The sequence below is a fragment of the Salvia hispanica genome, chromosome 6, assembly GCF_023119035.1.
Source record: "Salvia hispanica cultivar TCC Black 2014 chromosome 6, UniMelb_Shisp_WGS_1.0, whole genome shotgun sequence".
Classification (NCBI taxonomy): domain Eukaryota; kingdom Viridiplantae; phylum Streptophyta; class Magnoliopsida; order Lamiales; family Lamiaceae; genus Salvia; species Salvia hispanica.
The window spans coordinates 1,065,606-1,088,028 of record NC_062970.1 but is presented as its reverse complement, the minus strand read 5'-3'; the positions used below and the strand labels follow the sequence as shown (position 1 = coordinate 1,088,028).

Below are 22,423 nucleotides of genomic sequence, written 5' to 3'. Positions count from 1 at the left end.
AGATGCTAATGTGACATAGTAGAATCACCATGAGTTAACTGTCTGTGGAGAGGAATTCTGTAAATGTGTATTGAGCTGCTTGGAACTTGGTGATTTTATTTTAGAGCAGAAGCTAATGATGCATAGTGGTATCATCATGAATGAATTAACCTTCTGTTTGTAGAGGAAATTTTGTTGATGTGAATATGGTTGCTTTGATCTTTGTGATGGATAGCAGATGTTAATGATGCATATAATTGTTGTATTTTTTGCAGTTGTTGGATTTGGAAAGAAGAGGGGACCCAACTCATCTGAGAAGTAGAGTGTAGCAGTTTCACTTGTTTTGAATTACTATGTTTTAGTTTTATAGTTATGGACCATTTTCTTCTTTTTTTGATGTCTTGAACAGAATTACACAATTATGTGAAATTTTGGGCTGCTAATCTCTTTCCTTCACAATGGCTCATCATTTTTATTCCTTTTTATTCTGCAAGATTTAAGATTTATTCTTGTCTATTTATGATTTGGTTGTGTATTGTAGCCTTCTGATCATATATTTTTCACATAGCACTTTAAAAAATCAAACTGAAGTAAACCTCTCTGGACTTCCTTTCATGCTCAAGTCTGTTCATTTGTTCGTAACTCATGACAATCCATGCCTCAATCCCTCTACTCCAAGAGTTCTACTCCAAACCGCTTGTTTAATTTGTTGGTTAAGTGGAAAGTAATTAAGTAAGAGGTTGAACAAAAGAAAAACAGAGAATAAAACAAAAATAAATTAACAGTGTTGATTTTTGTTTAAAAAGAAAATGCCTCAATTACTTGGAAATGTCCCAAAAAGATAGTACTACTAAAGTCTGATATGACAAATAAAATGATGTTTTATATTGTTGATACATGATATTTTGTTACCGAATCAAAATTTGAGGATTTATTTTTGAAGAGGAAACTTTTTAAGTTTGTTTGAAGTTGGGAACATTATAAGATGAAACAACACTAGTAATTCAAATTATGAAATTACGACCAATCTCATAAAGCTTGAAAATTGCATATTGAATTACTAAGTTATAATTTTTTTTTCCAATTATTAGCATAATGCAAAACGCCATCATTTTATAAACATAAGAAAGAGAATGAGAATAGGAGTTGCATACAACTAAATGTAGACGCAAAATTGAGAAATCAGAGATAAATATAAATTTAAAATGATATAGACGAATAAAAATGGAGGATGTGGCAATATTTTATATGTTTATCACACTTGATTAAGTTATGATTAAGTTGTGATTATGCATGCCATCTGCATGCAGTGGTGTCGCTCTCATCTGTTGACACCAAAGAAAAAGGCGCGAAAAAGAAAAACGAGAGAACACTCTTGGATGAAAATGAAAGCCGGAGAAAATTCCCGATCTCGCCGCTCTCTCCCTCTCTCCCCGCTCTCCACCTGTTCCCCCTCTCTCTCCCCCTCCCCACCTATACATCCAATCCCTCACCCACTCGATCCACTCTCTTCTCCCCCCTCATGAACTCTCATGGCCGCCCGATTCCCCTCGCTCCTCCTCCTCCTCCTCTTCTTCGCTGCTGCTTCCACTCCACCCGCTCTCACCTCCCGCGCCGCCGATTTCTCCATCCTCGACTACGCCCGCTCCCCCAAGCTCCTCCGCGGCGGCGGCGGCTACACTCCCCCGCCGCCGCCTCCCCCGTCGCCGCCGCCGCACCCGCCGTCCCTCACCTGCGACGATCTGAAGGGGATCGGCTCGCTCAGCACCACCTGCGAGCTCAATTCCAACTTGAATTTCACGGATGACGTCTACATCGAAGGAAGGGGCAATTTCTACGTTTTGCAAGGCGTGGAGCTGATTTGCCCTATGATCGGCTGCTCGATCGTGATTAATGTCACCGGGGAGGTCATGCTGAAATCCTTCGTGGAGATCGTCGCCGGATCGGTTTATATAGTCGCCGGCAACGCGAGTGTGTCGGGGGGTTCGCTGATTAATGCGACGGCGAGAGCTGGATTGCCGCCGGAGCCGGCGACGGGGACGCCGGACGACGCGCAGGGAGGCGGCGGGGGGCATGGGGGGAGGGGGGCGAGCTGCGTGATGGATAATAAGAAGCTGCCGGAGGAGATTTGGGGCGGGGATGCTTACGCGTGGGAGTCTTTGGATAGGCCGTGGAGCTACGGAAGTAAAGGGGGTACGACGAAGAGAGAGGAGGAATATGGAGGGGGCGGGGGTGGGAGGATTTGGTTGGAGGCGGCTGAGCTTATCGAGATGCGTGGGACGCTTTTGGCGGATGGAGGGGATGGTGGGATTAAAGGCGGTGGAGGCTCCGGTGGTAGCATTTATATCACCTCAAAGAAAATGTAATGTGCTTCAGTTCAAACTTGTTTAAATCGAGTCCTAATTTAGCCGAGTTTCATCTGTGATGGAATTAGTTTTACTATATGCTGTTGAATTGATAGCACTGCAGTGGCGTGTGATTTTCTGCACGAGTGTGTTTTTACTGAAGTTGTATGTTTAATGTATATTTCACCAGAGGAACTGCGTGTTGTGGTCGAAATCAAGAGCCTTAATCATATTCTTACTGACTATTGTGTGAAGAGCAGGACAGGAAGTGGCACAATAAGTGCGTCTGGAGGTGACGGATTTGCTGGAGGTGGTGGTGGAAGAGTATCTGTTGATGTTTTCAGCAGGCACGATGAACCCGTATTCTTGGTACATGGTATGGTCTGTCAGTGAACAAAGTTTGCTAATAGTTTTGGTCACTCATAATTTGCATACCAGTCTAGATGAGAAGGCTATTATCCAGCGAACTAAGTAGGAACTCTAAAGTCTTAAGAATGCACCAGTCGAGCATTATATCTGACTCCTGTGTGCTTACCTCAAAGCCGACTTGGCACTTCTCTCAGAATAATGTGTGTGCAGCATGTTTAGTGATACCCTTGCTTGCCAAATTTGTCTTTCCTTCTGCTGCTTGTATTGGTTTCTTTGCATAAATTTCAGATCTTGTGTTGTATAATGGATACATCCCATTATTTATAATTCTAGGGGGAATCTTAAGAATTCCATATTACTTTTGTTTGAGGAGACTTTCTTCGGGAACTTGCGCTTGAGGTGCTAACGATCATTTTGGATGGACAATTTAATTGTCAGTTATGAAATTTTCTTCGATCCTGTGTTTTGTTTGTCTCAAGTGAACTCATTTGGAAAGTTATGCTAAGCTTGCGCTTTAGGTGCTAACGTGTCTTTGTGGGTAGACAATTTAGTTATTGTTAGTTATGAAATTTTCTTCGATCCTGTGTTTTGTTTGTCTCATGTGAACTCATTTGGAAAGTTATGCTAAGCTTGCGCTTTAGGTGCTAACGTGTCTTTTTGGGTAGACAATTTAGTTATTGTTAGTTATGAAATTTTCTTCGGTCCTGTGTTTTGTTCGTCTCATGTGAACTCATTTGGAAAGTTATGCTAAGCTTGTGACCTAGTTGCCAGCCTATGTATCCTAGACTTCCTTATCAAAAATCTGTTGTTACACTGCAAACTTGTAACGTTCCAAATGAAGTTTGAAACAGACACACTTAATGATCCCCTTCTTATGTCCGACTTTGTACTATTTTTGACAGGGGGAAGAAGCTTTGGCTGCCCCAGTAATGCAGGTGCTGCTGGGACATTCTTTGATGCTGTTCCTCGACGACTTATAATCAACAACCACAATATATCAACAGACACTTACACACTTCTTTTGCAATTCCCGAACCAGCCACTCTGGACAAATGTTTATGTTCAAAATCGTGCTCAAGCAACTGTTCCTTTATTATGGAGTCGTGTTCAGGTTGTCAAGTAAAGAAACTCAAACCCCAACAAATCTTATCTTCACTGAGTATTTCTATTTTATATGCTATTCTTCTTTTATGATACATTACGGTGGTGACTATTAAAAAAATCATTTCTGTCATATTTAAAGACTATGTGATTAGCCAATAATATTATGGTTCCTCAGTACTTGTCTCATATATTAAGTCAAATACAAGATAAATGGAGTGGTTTGGGTGCTGCAACCAGAAAACATCTGAGGTTTTTCTCAACTGACATGTATCATGAGATTATGTTTGTATTTTGTGCTTGAAACAGGTTGTTCTGGTCCTGTTTCTTCTTGTGGATCTTGTGTTTCTGCCAATTTATATACTGTTCTAGCCGCTTTCCAGAACTTCCACTGATTTGTTTGCTTAATATTACAACTTATGATAGTCATCTTGAGGATTAGCATGATGTTTCTATTATTGGGCCTTGGTTGAATGCTTCCATATGCTGGCTTGTATATTATTTGCAATATACTAATTGTATGTTCTCTTCTGTTCTAAATGTTTGATAATGCTATGTCACAACTCGCTGTCCTTACATTTCTTTATGTTTGACTGCCTGATCTGCTTAAATAATAGGTAAGAGGACAACTTAGTTTGTCACGTGGATCAACCCTGAGCTTTGGACTAGTCCATTATGCTTTCTCGGAGTTTGAACTGATGGCTGAAGAGCTTCTAATGAGTGACTCAATAATAAAGGCACGTTCTGTCAGTCATTTATTATGCTGGATCTAGTTCTCATTTGCATTGTTTAAATTTTATGTTTTATTACCAGGAGGGTTATACTCCTCTTAGTCCCATTTCCCTTCTCTTTCCATGCTCTTGCCCTTGATAATTCTACTTAATGTTTGTTGTTTATTCCCTGATGGGAAGGAGGGAGTTGATATTCTTAGTCAAATGTACTACTATTGGTCAAGAAGTCAGGTTATCATCACTCACCCTTGTGTTAGATCCTTTCTGAAAGGTATTGAATTCTGAAGAACTAGGAGATGACTTTATCCAAACTACCATTAGTCACATTGCTTCTCATAATTTAAACAAGCACGGCAATCTAGTTGCTAGCTGATGACAGTGCCAGCCTGCTACTACACGCAGTTACCTTCTAATACCCTTCTGTTGTGACTAGTGTGCACTTATATAATGCTAAAAACACCTGATAAGCAGAGCAAGATAAATATAATTATTCATCTCCTCCTGGCATTTTTTCTATTATTCGAGCTGATGATAGTACGTCCATTTACATACTAACCAATATTATAAATATCATTTTAACGAACCTTATAGCTGCATAATCTTGAGCCATGAACATCAAGTTTAGAATAAAACTAGAACTTTTACGTTGTTCTCTCATCCCATTTCTTTTCAAGTGCTTGCTAATATCTGAAAGCTGGGGATGTGCTTTTATATTTCACAGAATCTGTATGCTTCTAATGACTTTAGGCACCAAATTTGGTACATTAAGTAATAGGTTTCTTGTGTGATGCAATGACATTATGCTTTCTTTGTGGCATTTATTTTTTCAGTTCAGTGACATGAAACGTCAATGGGAATTTCTTTTAGGTCTATGGGGCCTTGCGAATGTCTGTCAAAATCCACTTAATGTTAAATTCCAAAATGCTTATAGCTGGTGAGAGTGATGCGATTGTTGCAACTTCCTTGCTTGAAGCCAGCAATTTAGTTGTTCTTAAGGTAAGTTGTTCCAAATCTGCTATCGTTTTTCAACAGAGCTGATTATTTTTTGTTGTGACTACAGTATTTTACTACCTTCTGTTCTTAGGGGTCATCAATGATACATTCAACTGCTAATTTAGGGCTTCATGGACAAGGGTCACTCAACTTATCGGGGCCAGGAGATGTTATTGAAGCTCAGCATTTGGTTATATCCTTATTTTATGCCATCAGTGTAATTCCCATCAGAACTTTCAGATATATCTAACAATGTGTTTACTGGTCAGTTTAATAGTATTTCAATGAGGAAAGATCATTCCAGTGGTACTTTACAATCAACTCATGCTGAAGAGCAGAGATGATTATCAAATACTCCAAGTTTTGGTCATTTATAGACTAACAGTTTGACCGTTTTGCAACTAAAAATTATCTCGTCTCTAAAAGCGAAGTTCCTAGAAGTGGTAGCATTCAAGTTGAAGTTAAAGCATTTTAATCCAGCACCTTATGAGTTATCACAAAATTGATTAGTCAAATTATGAAAAAAAATCAATTATTTATTATAATTATGTACTCCATGTTTCATTGTTTATCAAATAAGTTCTGGTTATTATTTGTTTTAGGTAACTTCTCATTATAAGCAGAATCTGCTCACAATGTTACTGCTCTTTTGTGAAGGTTGGCCCTGGATCTGTTCTGCGAGGTCCCTTGAAAAATGCAAGTGATAGTGCCATGTAAGTTTCTGAATATAAAATAGATTAGACCAACTTATCATCACACTACACTTCTTTATATGTTTACATTTTTTACCATTGTAGGGCACCGAGGCTTTACTGTGAACAGACTTACTGCCCTGTTGAACTCCTTCACCCACATGAGGATTGCAATGTGAATGCTTCGTTATCCTTTACACTCCAGGTGTCCAATACTCAGATCCAACACTCTTGAGGAGTTTTTTTGGTTAGAAGTTGCTAATAACAGTCATAAAAGTTTGTGTCTTTTACTCTTTTGCCTCATAAAGCTCCTATTTCAGAAGGTTAAGATACTTTCTCTTTGCAGATATGTAGAGTTGACGACATTGTGGTAAAAGGTTATATAGAAGGTTCTGTTGTTCATTTTAACATGGTTAGAACTGTGGTGGTGGAATCTTCTGGTTCAATAAGTGCATCTGCACTTGGTACGTGACTTTTCCCTTTAGCCATTGCTCCCTTTTTTCACTGAGCAATAAATGAGGCTTTGTGTCACAACGGTAAATGACTGTTGTGACTTGCTCTAATATTTAATTACTTCAAACTTCTTTCTGAATTTTTTATTTCTTGTGTTTTATGCTAAAGTTATTAACTGGTTCTGTTACCAGCTTGCTTTCAAAGTTGCCAAAAATTTATGTCCCAGATTTGAAAGTTTAAATTAGAGGTCTAAAGGTTGCTAGGTTAGAAATTTTAATGTGGATGTCTACAGGTTGCTCTGGCGGATTGGGCCATGGTGAACTTCTGCCTAATGGTCTTGGTAGTGGTGCTGGACATGGTGGTAGAGGAGGGGATGCTTATTTTGATGGAACTTATATCAGAGGTGGTAGTTCATATGGCAATGTTGAGTTGCCCTGTGAACTTGGTAGTGGAAGTGGGAATGCGAGTCTGAGTGGTGTAACTTCAGGAGGTGGAATTATTGGTAAATTTCAAATTCCGTACTTTCAGAATGGTTTTCAGGTTTTATGCATCTAAAGTTGTGCATAGTTTGGTTCAACTATTTATTGGTAGTCATAACTATTTGAATATTTTTGATATATTTTTGTGTATGACCTATTGTCTTTACTTGCATCCATGTTGGCAAAACTCTTAATTATTTGTAAGAGTAAAACTCTTAATTCTTTATAAGAGCTTCACTTAGTCTTAACCTTGTTACTTGGTATCATATACACAATCATTTCCACACAAAGTATTACATTTTCCACGACACTTGTATGGTATACATTTGGCAAATAATGGTACTTTCAAATGCATTTTCCATTTTTTATTTTCCTCTAAATAGGATTTTCAGCATTAAACAGTTCTTGCTGAAACACCAATAGTAGAACCAAATATTCCCTGTGTTGTTACTTTAATTTTTTTTTCTCTCTCCTTTTCTTTCTTTGAGGCTAAAATAAAGCTTGATTTTCAGATTAAAGGCTGCCATTCATTTAATGATTTTCATTATGCTTCTTCAGATATTGTGATGACATGCTTCTACTGTCTTTCTTATCAATTTCAATTGTTGCCTCAAACAGTGATGGGTTCTTTACAGCATTCGTTGACCAAATTGGTTGTTCATGGAGAAATTGAAGCTAATGGAGAAAGTTATGGAAAATATATAAAAGATGGTGGGTATTTTTCAGATATAGGCCCAGGGGGTGGATCTGGAGGAACTATACTTCTGTTTCTTAGTAATCTCATCCTTCATAAGACTTCTACCATTTCAATATGTGGAGGGCATGGTTCCCCTAATGCTGGTGGTGGAGGAGGTGGAAGGGTTCACTTTCATTGGTCTGACATTTCTGTTGGAGATGAATTCTTGCCTAGGGCCCTTGTCAGAGGAACTATTGATGTCAGGTTTGTTTGAATTTGGAACACTTGCACCTATTAGTTAGTAAATACAGTAGTAAATATATTGGTTTACAGATTTGAAGTCCTCAATCATATTCAAACTAAAGAGAGCATCTATAAATCATTTTGTTTATGTAACCAGCAAAACTACATATTGCATTTGACATCTGTTCTTGTAGTTTTGTCAATGCCAACTATAAAATACAACTTCTTGTAAAGCAGAAGGGCTATATTCTGCTTACATATAAGTGGCTTTGTTGGAGATCTTTGCGCAATTCACATTTGGAAGTATAAGTATTAAAGAAACAAGAACATAAACATGTAAATGCAAAGTGTCAAAAGGGCTGTAAGGTTATCACTTCTATCTTATCTCTGTCCCTGTGGTAGTATACGTGTAATACAGATGTGAGAGGTATGAAAGAAATCTGACGTATCAAAAAGATAAACTCATTTTCTATTGTTAACTAATAGTGTGCTATTCATTATTAAAACTCAGTTTGATTATCACCTTCTCTGCAATTTTCCAAGTTGGTGGCAGGATAATATCTTGTGGTCCTTATTGAGTGTTCTACTAAGATAGCGGTGATAAAAAAAATCCTAGCCATGTTCTTGTATAAGTGGTAGCTAGAACTAGAAATGACGTCATTTAGAACTATTATTATCATAAATCTTGAACTTGATCGAATTAGACTTGTGAGAAATGTGTGTTGCATATGATATTATGCATAAAATATACAATGAACATGAAATGAATAAAATAATGCTCTACAATGTGGGTGAGATTCTTTGTAGAGTTTTTAATTAAGAAATAAGAATTGAAGAGAGAACAAGAATGCGAAGAGATGATGTTGTCAAACGAATTGCCTAGACCCTGATGGATGGTTACCAGATTTACTTAGTGTTCATCATTGAATGATAATATATCCTATGAAGAAGTGTTATAAATATGTTTGTGAAACACTCTTTTATCTCCTTAGTTTCTTTTCTGTTCGTTTAAACATCAGCAAATTTGATTATTACTTAAATTAGACCATCTAATTGGAATATAACAGACATGTAATTAGATTAGAATAGAACCTTTTAAATTTCAAATTATTATTAAGCACTTAACTTCACAATCATCTTTATGTGTTATTCCCTTTTCCAGTGGTGTGAGAATTTGTCTCCTAGTGAAGTGATTGAAGGATGAGATCATCCAAAAAAATCATTTCTTTGTCATCTCTCTCCCCCCCCAACCCAATATTGTGATTCTTCTTATTGAGCTTCTTTTTTTGTCTCAGCACCTTAAAGAACACAGAGCAAACAAATTTGAATATGCAACAAACAACTATCTAGAATCAGACATACAATCACTTACATACCCATGCATTTGCAATAATCTTTCCTCATGCTTCTGAAATTGCTGATCTTATGATAAATGGATTGCAGAGGAGGGATTGGTAGAGGTCTGGGCCAAGAAGGCGAAAATGGGACTCTGAGTGGAAAAGCCTGTCCGAAAGGCCTTTTTGGGACATTTTGTCTGGTAAGCTGTATATGTATGCCTTTTTACTAATACCAATGATATTTCATCAATCTGTAACATATATATTGAAACCACCTGTTTTATTCAGGGAACAACCCCTCACTATTAACTGTTCTTCAGATCTGTCTCCATTTTCATGACCTTGTCAAGCTATTCATTCAATGGAACACCTACTGTTCGATCTGAAGTTCTATAAACTCTTAATGCATGTTTTATATGCAGGAATGCCCTCTTGGGACGTATAAGAATGAGACTGGGTCTGACAGAGACCTTTGTATTGATTGCCCATCAGATGAGCTTCCACATCGTGCTGTATATGTTCCCGTTCGAGGTATATCTTTATTTTGCTTCAGTTTGCAAGCTTTTAGCTTTTACCCTCTATCTAGTTATCTTATATATAGTATATAATTATGGAGCATTCGACTGATCCCTTGATGGCCTTAAGTCAGATAATGGTATATATACGTATATATGTGTGTGTGTTAAGAACTTTTATGATCTTTCATACTTACTAATTTCAAGTACTTTCTTACCCTTAATAACCATTAACTTTACAGGAGGTGTCATGGAGACACCATGTCCATACAAATGTATATCTGAGAGATTCAAGATGCCTCATTGTAATACAGCACTTGAAGAGCTAATATATACTTTTGGAGGGCCTTGGTTATTTGGTTTCATACTCTTCAGTCTCCTCATCCTCTTAGCACTTATTCTAAGTGTAGCTAGGATGAAATTTACTGGTGGAGATGAATTGCCAGGTTTGGTGCCAAATCGCCGACGTGCTACAATCGATCGCTCATTCCCCTTTTTGGAGTCACTAAATGAGGTTTTCCCTTTACACATAATATTTTGTCAATGTCAAGAAGGGAAGAATCTTTGGCTGGCATTCTTTTATTTAGATCATTCTTCATTCTTCTTCTTTTTTTGGCTTAGGTTCTGGAAACTAGTAGAGTTGAGGAATCACAAACTCATGTCCATCGAATGCACTTTCTGGGGGCTAATACTTTTGGTGAACCTTGGCACCTCCTTCATTCCCCTCCTAAAGAAGTTAAAGAGATAGTGTATGATTTCTATTTCTTGAGTGCATGCTTATGTTGTTAGTTGTGTGGATGTGTTATAAAGTTTATGGAATACCTGTTGAAATGTGTGGCTAATGTCATTGTGGTTCTATCAATTAATGACCAATCCTAAGCTAAACATGGTTAATCTGACATGTTTTGTCATGTTTTATTGATAGATATGAGGATGCATTCAACATATTTGTCGACGAGATAAATGCATTAGCTTCTTATCAGTGGTGGGAAGGGTCGGTTTACGGTGTTCTTCGTATAATTGCATATCCACTTGCAACATCATGGTTGCAATGGCGCCGAAAGGAAAAAGTACAACAATTACGCGAATACGTACGTTCAGAATATGATCATGCTTGCTTGCGTTCCTGCCGTTCCCGTGCGCTCTATGAAGGACTAAAGGTATGCTGGTATTAGTCCCGAATAGAAAAGCTTGTTTGTTATAGTAGCGACTTGCATCTTTGGAGTTATAGAAGTAGAACACCTCTACAACTTTTATAGTGCCAAGAGTCTGCGGAGTCTCTTCAAAACGACAAGTGATCAGCTATGATTTTTTTTAAAATAAGGAAAGAAAAGTTTATCGTCCAATGATTAACAGTTAGCAGTCAACCTTTTAAACTAACATGAAATGAGTACCCATATCTTGTAGATTCTATTCTAACTCAATATTCCATCTATGAAACAATGAGCCAGACCATTGTTGTTGAGTCTTTGGTGTCACAAGGGGCATAAATAGTAGTATCTCTCACAATAGGGTACCTTCATATCTTAAGTTAGGTACCCAATCTTTCACCTTGCTCAAATATACATGCACACTAATTCTGTGAATGTAAAAGTACATCTCCACCACTAAGGCACTTTATGGTTGTTCAACTGCATTATTACAAAGAAATACATTATCCAATACAACTTAGATAGGGTATGGATGATTATAGATTATACCTATTACATTGGGTTTCATAGATGGTAAAAAAATAACCATTTTAACTTGTAAAATAAAAATGGCACTTAACAAACTGAGAAAGTCCTATACTCGAACATTAATTTTAGAAAATAACTTAAAAATTATGTCTATTTTCAACCACGCTTAAGTATGGCAAAAACATTCTTCGACTCCTCTCACTGCTTTTAATAATTAAAGGAACCTAAAAATGTAAGCCAAAATCCCATCGCCCATATGTGGAAACCATTCCCACCTGACACCCAAAGGAAAACCTCACTTCTACTATACCGATGAGGCAGGTAAGGGACTGCGTCCTTCAACCTTGCCACGATTCTTTACACATGCGTACACAAGAATATATTTATCGTAAAATGGTTTGTTGTAAAAAAAACTGTTATTTGAGTCCCCAATGTTATTAGTTTTTATCATGTATAGTGAAATATATAAAGATTAACTACATAAAGAATCTATGTACAATATTGAAGGTAGGCACATGCCCCTAAGGGTCAGGATGGGCATACTTAAACCAACACAGTTCCATTGCTATTCCTCTTCACATAGTTGATGCTTGACAACTGCCTGGATAACTATAGCAGCAGCATTATTATGGCTTGCCTGATTGATTTCTTAAGTTAAGCAAAGAATTCTGGCATTGGCAATAGCATATTCCTGGAATTAAATGGCTTTATGGATCAACTTGATTGTAAAAGTGATGTTGTTTGGTCAATCTGTTGCTTCTGAGTGAACCCACTCCTCCCATGCCACATTTTATCTGAATAAGGATAGCATTTATATTGCAGGTTGCTACAAGTTCGGATTTAATGTTAGGCTACATGGATTTTTTCCTCGGAGGTGATGAAAAGAGGACTGATCTCCCTCCTCGACTTTGTCAGAGGTTTCCCCTTTCGTTGGTGTTCGGAGGAGACGGATCTTACATGGCCCCTTTCTCTCTTCACAGTGACAATATTCTAACTAACCTAATGAGCCAGGTTTGCTGCATAAATTTTTCGTGAATTTAAGTGCAAGTGGTAGTCTAAATCACTTGCAACTGCTTCATGGAGTTACTCAGGTCCCTTTTGTGTTCTTTGCTCTCTATTGCAGTCCCTTCCCCCAACAATTTGGTACCGACTAGTGGCCGGTCTTAATGCTCAACTTCGTTTGGTTCGTCGCGGACATCTAAGAGCAACATTTCATCCAGTTGTCTCCTGGCTTGAGACACATGTCAATGGAAAATTGCGTACTCATGGTGTACAAGTTGGTTTGACTCGCTTTCAACCTTCAGCTAGTGGATATTGCCAATTTGGACTGATTTTATGTTCAATAGATGATGATATTACTCGTTTATCTAGTCAAGAGCAAGATAAGTCTATATCTGAGAACCAGTCACGGTAAATCACTTTCCTGCATTCCTTTGAACTACAGATGTTGCTGGTGACTTGACGACTTTGTTTCACTTGTGCAGTTTGCCTGCTAATCGTTGGAAGAAAGCTTTGAATCTAGTTAAACACAACGAACATGCTGTTTTGCAAAAGAGGATATGCGGAGAAATTCTACATTTGAATAATGTACAGAAACTTCAAGACAGCTTAATGTTATCTTATCCTTTCTACTATATAATTCGTAACATTATGCCAGTTTGTCATCAGGTATTCACTTGCTTCATTTTTGTGGTAATCATTATTCATATGTAGTCTCATATTCGAGACCACTGAGATTCTTTTGTTCCTATGCCTTGTGTTCCTTTGGTTTTGCAGGATCTTGTTGGTTTAATCATCTCAGTCCTGCTTTTAGGAGATTTTAGTTTAGTTTTGCTTCTTCTGCTTCAGCTCTATTCCATGTCCATGATGGTTGTCTTCGTGGCCTTGTCTATTCCACCACTTGGCTTAATTCTTCCATTTCCAACTGGGATCAATGCATTATTCAGTCACGGACCTAGGCGATCAGCTGGACTTGCACGGGTATATGCTTTGTGGAATCTTACCTCAGTGATGAACGTTGTAAGTTGGCATCACTCATGCTTTCCCTACCCCACAAATTTTGTCCATGAACTTTACTCGAGTCCTGTTATACATGAATAGATGAGTTTCTGTACCATAATGGGAATGAGCTCTGAGCCATGAACGACCATGAATTTGTGATTTTTCTTCCGGGGATCTCACTTTAAAAGCATGTCATCCATGAACTTTAGTGCTATACCCCATAAGCAAATGTCTAGTGTGCTTATAACTATAACTATCACTAATAACGGGTTTAAAATATTGTTGGAGAATGATGAAGACAATAATGAGGTGGAATCGTATATAGTAGGAACCAGTATTCATTCTTGTATAGCTTTTCTTTAAAGGGAAATCACTCGACATTACCTAATTAATGTGTGGCAGCTCTACCACCCACTCTTAGATAAATATTATCAGTACTGTCCGTGTAACATATAGAAGGGACCCGTTATTGTTCTTGCCATCCTTTCTTCCTGAGCAAAAAGGATAATGCTAAGGGCTCGAGTTCGCTCTTTGAACAGTAATATTTCACCATTACTTGCTTACTCTAATACACTGAAACAGGTTGTGGCCTTCATTTGTGGACTAGTTCATTTCAAAACTTCACCAAATAAAAAACATCCAAACCTTCAGGTTTGGAATATTAGCATGTAAGAAACCTTATCCACCTCTATTTTTCGCTTTTTCCACTATCAAAACCTTAGTTTTATAATCTCAAGCTCCGATCATGTATACATATCATATGGCCCGTGATCACTTTGCAGGGACGAAAGTGGTTGGTGGATGCTGCCGTGTGGACTCCTCATCTGTAAAGCTCTCCAAGCGCGGCTGATAGATTATCACGTCGCAAACCTCGAGGTTCAGGACAGGTCATTGTACAGCAGTGATCCTAATGTTTTCTGGCAGGGATGAATGGCTGAAGCATCAAATTGAACACTCTTTTCTTGTTTTTGTGTTAAGTCTCATTGCTCCCTGATTTTATCAAATGGTGGGTAGGAGATGTATATAACCAATACTATATTTTTTTCACACATTTTTATTGCTGCTTCTGCCTTGTGAATATGTGCAGCAATTTTGTTAATTGAACAGGATTAGAGTATATTTTCAAGCTTCATATATATACATTGAAAAATTCAGATACAGATATAGTACAGATACATTTTGTGTAAAGGGGCCATTTCAAAGTGCAAAATAATCATGAAAAAGTGGAGTTTTACATAACACAATCACACAAATTTTTCTCCCACATACTCCCTCGGTCTCCAATTAAGAGTCACACTTTTCCATTTCGGTCCGTCCTCAATTAAGAATCACACTTCATTTTTACCATAAATAGTAAGTAGGTCCCACATTCCACTAACTCAATTCACTCACATTTTATTATAAAACCAATATAAAAAAATGGGTCCCACATTCCACTAACTTTTTCAACCAACTTTTCTTTACATTTCTTAAAACCCGTGCCCGGTCAAAGAGTGACTCCTAATAGGGGACGGAGGGAGTATTACACATGTATGTTTGAATAGATGTCACAATTTTTGAAAGTTCAAGATTCGTTTTGTATTTTTCAAAGCTCAAGTCTTTTTATCAACCTTCATAAGAGTTCAAATCATCCATTTGTATATGTTTGAAGGGATGTCACAAATTTTGAAAGTTCAAGATTTGTTTTGTATTTTTCGAAGCTCATGGCTTTTATCAACTTCAATAAGAGTTCAAATCATCCATTTATACTTTTCAAAATCAGGCTATTTTTATAGCCTTCGTGAAAAATTAAAACTCAGCCCCATTCTACAAATGACCTCAAATAGGTAGCTTCTATAAAATGCAACTACCATCTATACATTTTAAGAGTTTTATTTTCATGGGCCTTTAAGGTGGATTCCACATGTCCTACCTACTTTATTGTTGCCATTATAAATATTTGAAATCAATATAGTTTTTTAATATCGTCTCAGTTAATTTATTAGAAAGAGAATAGTTCCATCTTCAATTCTTATCATCTTAAATAAGCATTAATTGAATTGCAAGTTTAAGAAAGCATATGTATTTTCATGAAAATGATATAAATGAGAAAATCATGTTGAGGAAAAAGAACAAATTAGTCCATTCAATGGACCTACCAAATTAATTACATGAATTAAACGCTTCAAATTTATATGTGGGGAAGGCAAAAGTATGTAAACTCTATTTTATATGGAATTTTATAAGTACTATGTATTATTCCATCAAATCAATTATAACATGATAATACTAAAAATAAAAATAGTGTTCGCTGACTATGTTAAAGAACAACAAGAAGACGTACCAGTATCTATTTTTTAAGATAAGGACTTTATATTGGTGGGGTTTTTTTATCACTAATTGTGGGCCCCACTAAAATTAATTTGGTGTCATGCTATAAAAGGTGACTTTCAAACAACTTTTTTTTGTGTTCTTTGGGTTATAAGAATAAGAGTATACATGTATTTCTTGCAATAATTTATAGGCATCTTTATGAGTAAGATAACTGTCCTAAAAATTTAAAATTGCTTCATATCCAAAGGTAAAAATTGATCTCCTAACTATTTTTTTATAAGAATGCACGAGTTGAGTTGAATAATGAAAGAGGTATAGTAATTTCATTTGGCCACCCTTTTGTGAAAAAGGATAAATTAGTATACAAAAATGTAATACTACTACTACTATTTGTTATTCTAAAATTCAAATTTAATAAACGTGTCTATCCAAACCTCTAGTTTTATGAAAAGTATTCTCATCACCTACCCTCACTATGTCTATAACCTACTAACCAAGGGTAGATTAGTTATCATGCAATTAATACGTGGAATAAAGTAAAACATTAATAATCGTTTTTCTTTAATTTGTAATAAAAAAAATTAAGATTAATTCTTTATTTTTCTTCATAACTCGAACTTCTAATTTATTAATTAAAAAATAAATAACCAACGCCAACTAAATTACGCTTTATCATCAAAAAAGCCTGAAATTATTTTGTTTACTTGGTTCAGCAAAGTATAATAGTAATACAATTTTTTGTCCAAAACTACAAATAAAATAGGATACTAATAATATAAAAAAGGTTAAGTGCACGCAACCTAATCCTCGAGTGTGACGACTTCTTTTTTATATATACACATACACTAATACACAAAGTCTATGTTACTAATTTAAATTTTGAGCATCATGTCTTATTTGGGCAATATTTATACCTACATAGTAGTAGTACATACTCCCTCCGTTCCCCGATTAAGAATCACATTTTTCCATTTCAGTCCGTCTCCAATTAAGAGTCACACTTCATTTTTACCATAAATAGTAAGTAGGTCCCACGTTCCACTAACTCAGTTCACTCACATTTTATTATAAAACCAATATTCAAAAATGAGTCTCACATTCCACTAACTTTTTCAACTAATTTTTCTTTACATTTCTTAAAATTCGTGCTCGGTCAAATTGTGACTCCTAATCGGAGACGGAGGGAGCAGTACTTTAGTACATATTTTTAACAAAACAAACAGACAAGATTCCGTCTGTTTTGTAACGATACGATTCTAGTTACTGATTCAGAATCATTCCCTTTTCAACATCACTCATAACTCTCAGTTTCATTAGAGAGAGAAAGAGATGGGGAGAGATGATGAATTGGATGCTTCTCTACTATTTAGTGATGATGAAAACTGCAAGAGAAGAAGAAGAAGAAGAAGCATAGCTCTCTGCTTCATCTTCCTTGCTTTCTCAGCCACAACTCTAACCTGTGAGTCTTATTCAATTTTTTTTTATCCTATTTCTTCCCTTTTTTTGTTTTCTCCTTTTTCTTGTTTCTTCTTACACATTTCCACAACAAATTACAACTCCACTTTATTTCTGACACACAATCAAAGTAAATTTAGGATGGAACAAAATTTGTATCACATGTCTGATTTTTTCTGTAAATGGAACCATTAATAATCCTCTTTTAAAAATATATTTGGGGGAGAAAATGGTAGATTCAATCAATTTGATCATGATCTGTGTGAAATCTTGATTCTTAATTAGCTTATTAAATATTTTGAATAAAAATTGGCACCAGTTTTTGCTTTGAGAAGTGATGATGATGGTCATCATCCATGGGAGTTAAAATCAAGACATTTTGCCCGAAACGACGACGTTGTAGAGTCAAAGCAAGCGGTGGTTGCAGCCGACGATGGCCGTTGCTCCGAAATCGGCGTCTCCATGCTCGAAAAAGGCGGCCACGCCGTCGACGCCGCCGTCGCCACCGCGCTCTGCCTCGGAGTCGTGGGCCCCATGTCCAGCGGCATCGGGGGCGGGGCCTTCATGGTGGTCCGGTCCTCGTCCGAGCCGGGCGCGGTCGCTTTCGACATGAGGGAAACCGCCCCGGCCGCTGCTTCGGAGGTAGGCTCGGTTGGCGAAAATCATTGAAATTAGTGTTTACTTATCAAACGCTTTTTTAAAATTAATATAGGACATGTATGAGGGCAATGAGGATGCTAAGCTCTTGGGTGCATTGGCGATGGCCACGCCGGGCGAGGTGGCCGGGCTTTACGAGGCGTGGGTGAGGTACGGGCGCTTGCCTTGGAAGGCGTTGTTCGAGCCCACGATCGAGCTTGCGAGAGACGGGTTCGTGGTGAGCCCGTATCTCGGGCTGAAGATTAAGGCAAATGAAGAAAAGATCAGGGCTGACCCTGGTCTGACCAGGGTCTTTGCCCCGAACTCCACGCTGCTCAGATATGGCGACATCTGCTACAACGTGGAGCTCGGGAACACCCTGCAGGCCGTTGCGGAGCAGGGCCCGGAGGCCCTGTACAACGGCCTGATAGGCGAAAGGCTGATCGAGGACGTGAGGCAAGCGGGCGGGATATTGACTATGGAGGATCTTAGGAACTACAGAGCAAGAGTGACTCCTGCGGTGGAGGCTGAGGCATTGGGGTATAAGATCTTTGGAATGCCCCCGCCTTCTAGTGGGACGGTCGGGCTTGCTCTGGTGAGCCAAATCCCGACTGAATTAATCAATAGAGCATTCATCATATATTGACTTTTTTTGGTCGGTGCAGGTTCTAAACATCTTCAACAGCTATGGGAATCGCCATGCTGCTGAAGGTCCATTAGGCCTGCACCGACTAGTGGAAGCCTTGAAGCATATGTTCGCCATCAGGATGAACCTCGGAGACCCCGAGTTCGTGGACGTAAGCAGAACTGTGACAGACATGCTTTCGCCTTCCTTCGCCAAGAGGATCCGAGAGAGGATATTCGACAACACCACATTCCCGCCCGAATACTACTTGCCTAGGTTTGTGATTCATTTTTCTCTTAGTCATGATACATTTGTCATTCATTTTCTAGTTTCGTCTCATTTCATTCTGTCATACCAAGCATGTCCTTAGCAGCTGACAAAGAATCGTTAGCGATGCAGATGACGATTCCTTTTATTTTTCAGATGGAGTCAGCTGAGAGACGAAGGGACGAGCCACTTCTGCGTGGTGGACTCAGAGAGGAACGCGGTGTCGATGACATCGACAGTGAACTACGCGTTCGGAGGAGGGGTGCTGTCGCCCTCCACCGGCATAATCCTCAACAACGAAATGGATGATTTCTCAATACCAAGTGAGGTATCATCACCTGATGAGCTCCCACCTTCTCCATCCAATTTCATTAGGCCAAACAAAAGACCCCTGTCTTCCATGACCCCCATCATTGTCCTCAAGGTAACAACAAATTTGAAATTGGATCATATTTTATTTGATTCATGATATTTGATTTAATATTCATATACTGTATGTTAGGATAATGAACTAGTTGGAGTTCTTGGTGGGAGTGGTGGTATGGATATCATTCCAGCAGTCACACAAGTCTTCCTCAACCATTTTATATTGAAAATGGAACCTCTACCAGCTATTCAAAGCCCAAGGGTGTACCACAAGGTTAGTATATAAATTCACCCCAACATATAAAAATATTTCATTTATCGCCAAATTGTCCGAAAATCCATGAAGTTCAGTCAAATTCTGATTTGTTCCGTAACTTAAATGTAATAATATTCTTGACATTTTTCAATTAAACGATGATGTTATCTAACTTATTTTATGAATAGGTGACATTGTTTAATTCACTAATAGTGAACGTGTATGATGTGGTGCAGCTGATTCCGAATATCGTATACTACGAGAACTGGACGGTGATCGACGGCGAGCACATTGAACTGTCTGGAGAGAGACAGCAGTTCTTGAGAGACAGAGGGCACCAAGTGAAAGCTAAAGCAGGGGGAGCAATCTGTCAGCTTGTTGTACAAAACATTACCAATTTGGGGAGAAAAGTGAAGAACAGTAACGGAATGTTAACCGGCGTAAGTGATCCCAGGAAGGGCGGCTGGCCGGCGGCTGTCTGAATCATACTCATATTTTACCACATTTGGATACAAAATGTACATACTCCACAAAGAAGGTGGTGCATTGCTACTAAAAAATGGAGTATATTCATAAAATTTTCAATTTCCTATGTTTGGGTTCCCTCCATTTTTTTGAAATACTACCTAAATCCTGAAAGTTTGGCACAGTTTACTATTTCGGTCCGTCCCAGAAAGTTTGACACACTTCACTTTTTATCATTTTTAATAGTGGACCTCATATTCCACTAACTTATTCCTACTCATATTTTATTATAAAACTAATACTTTAAAAATAGGACCCACATCCCACCAACTTTTTCAACATATTTTCGATTACATTTCATAAAATCCATGCAGGGTCAAAGTATGCCAATATTTGGGGAACGGAGGTAGTAAGATTTATTAATGGGTTGAAAAAGGTTTCGACGAGAAACTAGAAAGCAAACAAAGGGTAAACACGTTGGTCGGCACATAGGGTGTCCATATCACAACACGACCCTTTATTATTATACTACCTCCGTCCTTTAAAAATGGAGTAGCAACTATTTCCGACCCTTAGTTGATTTTTATGGTTACAACCAATAAATCTCTATCTTGCACCGTCTCTACAACCTCATGCCAAAACGAACTTCATCGGTGAACGCAACAAGAGTGAAGAGACATATAGTAATATTGTTTTAGACTTATTCAAAATGCAAACTTATATATTGTACAAACTCAAAACTTTCAACACAGCTTCAACACAGTTCCAATACAGTATCAATATCATGTAAAATTTCAATATTTTAATATCACCACAACATCAATTATTGACTACCGTTGAAATTTACGTTGATATTTTCCTTTTGATGCCTTTTTATGATTTGTTGACATTTTTCAATGGTCCAAATCATAGTTTTGAATTTGTAAAATATTTAGAGTTTTCATTTGATCACATCCCGTTAATCATATATACTATAATACTATATGAAATTTTGATTTTATTTAGGTTCAATTAAATATAATGAGAAATATAATTTGTGGAATTAGTCATAGAGTGTAGTGATAGCCCATTTTTGTAGTGGTGAGCAACACACTTTTCGCATTTAATCAGCAGCTCAATCAGATCGTTTTCCCAAAATCCAAAAAAACCACAATCAGAAATTCAAAATCAGATCAAAGCCAATCGCAAAAATGGGGCTAAGCGACGAGCAGGTAGCATCGATGAAGGAGGCGTTCAACCTCTTCGACGCCGACAGCGACGGCAAAATCGCGGCGTCGGAGCTCGGGATCCTGATGCGCTCCCTCGGCGGCAATCCGACGCAGGCGCAGCTGAAATCGGTGATCGCGGAGGAGAAGCTGACGGCGCCGTTCGATTTCCAGAGGTTCCTCGACCTGATGGCGAAGCACCTCAAGGCGGAGCCGTTCGACAAGCAGCTCCGCGACGCGTTCCAGGTGCTCGACAAGGAGGGCACCGGATTCGTGGTGGTGAAGGAGCTGCGGCACATCCTCACCAACATCGGCGAGAAACTGGAGCCGGCGGAGTTCGACGAGTGGATCCGGGAGGTCGACGTCGGATCCGATGGCAAGATCAAATACGACGATTTCATCGCGCGAATGCTCGCCAAATGAGGAAGGTGTGCACTTAATTTTCACGAATTTTGATTTGTTTGCATTTTGCCTAATTTCGCAATTCAGAGTCCGATTTAGGATATGATCAATCGAATTGTTGAAATTTGATAATTGTGAATCAGATTGATCAAAAAAACAGTGCAAAACTCTTTCTTATTATAAGTGAAGATGCTCACAAACTGTTTGATGGTATGATTAAGCTGATGCACATCTATGCTGTTTTTTGCAGGTGAGCGAAATGGTGGTTCGTTTTATATCTATATTTGAAGATGTGAATTTTTTTATTTAGTTATTGATTTTACATGATTTAGAAGTTCTTTGCTACATCAGTTTGTGACGTTGTTTCATTTCATCACCTAGTCCTAAGATAATCAGATCGATTGATGAATATTTTTAACTGTTCTCATCGAAATTGTCTACAAAATGGCAACTAACTATACACAACATCGTATTTTGGCTAGGCATCGAAAATCCACGATTGGAATTGATGTCCTTTCATTGATTCCTCCTAAATTGCATTGATTTATCCTAAAGATTTCATTTCAATTGGAATTTAGTTATTCACCACGTACGAGGATTCCTGTTAAGCATCCATGGTTGAATGGGACGCCAATGGGACCCTCCAATAAGTCTATTGGAATTGGCTCTGCATTAATGGAATCTCATCACCCACACATAACGAATTGGTGTGGTATATTCATATCATAATATATGAACATTAAGAAATAACATTCTTATTGAGACTAGAATTCATAGGGAAGAAAATAATAATAACCATGATAATTGGAGAGATATTGAAGAATAGGTGGGATTGTAGTG

The 22,423-nt window shown here is 37.9% G+C and overlaps 3 protein-coding genes across 4 annotated transcripts; all 3 read left to right on the top strand.

Moving 5' to 3' along the window:
• Positions 1-1,357: 1,357 nt before the first annotated feature.
• On the top strand, positions 1,358-14,753 carry LOC125191828. 2 transcript variants are annotated; one of them, XM_048089248.1, is made up of 23 exons: positions 1,358-2,341; positions 2,585-2,700; positions 3,596-3,804; positions 4,412-4,531; positions 5,393-5,521; positions 5,610-5,735; positions 6,176-6,231; positions 6,316-6,415; positions 6,557-6,674; positions 6,956-7,165; positions 7,761-8,082; positions 9,505-9,598; positions 9,821-9,929; positions 10,156-10,272; positions 10,360-10,427; positions 10,535-10,662; positions 10,839-11,073; positions 12,415-12,603; positions 12,716-13,002; positions 13,077-13,260; positions 13,369-13,611; positions 14,176-14,261; positions 14,376-14,753. In XM_048089248.1, exons 1-23 carry the CDS (start codon positions 1,512-1,514, stop codon positions 14,521-14,523), a joined length of 4,224 nt encoding a protein of 1,407 aa, XP_047945205.1. In that variant the 5' UTR covers positions 1,358-1,511; the 3' UTR covers positions 14,524-14,753. The 2 variants fall into 2 exon arrangements, with proteins under 2 accessions (XP_047945205.1, XP_047945204.1); XM_048089247.1 differs by having other exon boundaries at positions 10,156-10,427.
• A 2,400-nt stretch (positions 14,754-17,153) lies between these two features.
• On the top strand, positions 17,154-20,103 carry LOC125192070 (glutathione hydrolase 3-like). The gene is made up of 7 exons (XM_048089524.1): positions 17,154-17,365; positions 17,681-18,003; positions 18,074-18,592; positions 18,663-18,898; positions 19,046-19,313; positions 19,392-19,529; positions 19,748-20,103. Exons 1-7 carry the CDS (start codon positions 17,236-17,238, stop codon positions 19,991-19,993), a joined length of 1,860 nt encoding a protein of 619 aa, XP_047945481.1. The 5' UTR covers positions 17,154-17,235; the 3' UTR covers positions 19,994-20,103.
• Positions 20,104-21,047: 944 nt separating this feature from the next.
• Positions 21,048-22,010, top strand: LOC125196790 (probable calcium-binding protein CML13). Its single transcript, XM_048095414.1, has 2 exons — positions 21,048-21,609; positions 21,834-22,010. Exon 1 carries the CDS (start codon positions 21,167-21,169, stop codon positions 21,602-21,604), a length of 438 nt encoding a protein of 145 aa, XP_047951371.1. The 5' UTR covers positions 21,048-21,166; the 3' UTR covers positions 21,605-21,609; positions 21,834-22,010.
• Positions 22,011-22,423: the final 413 nt, after the last annotated feature.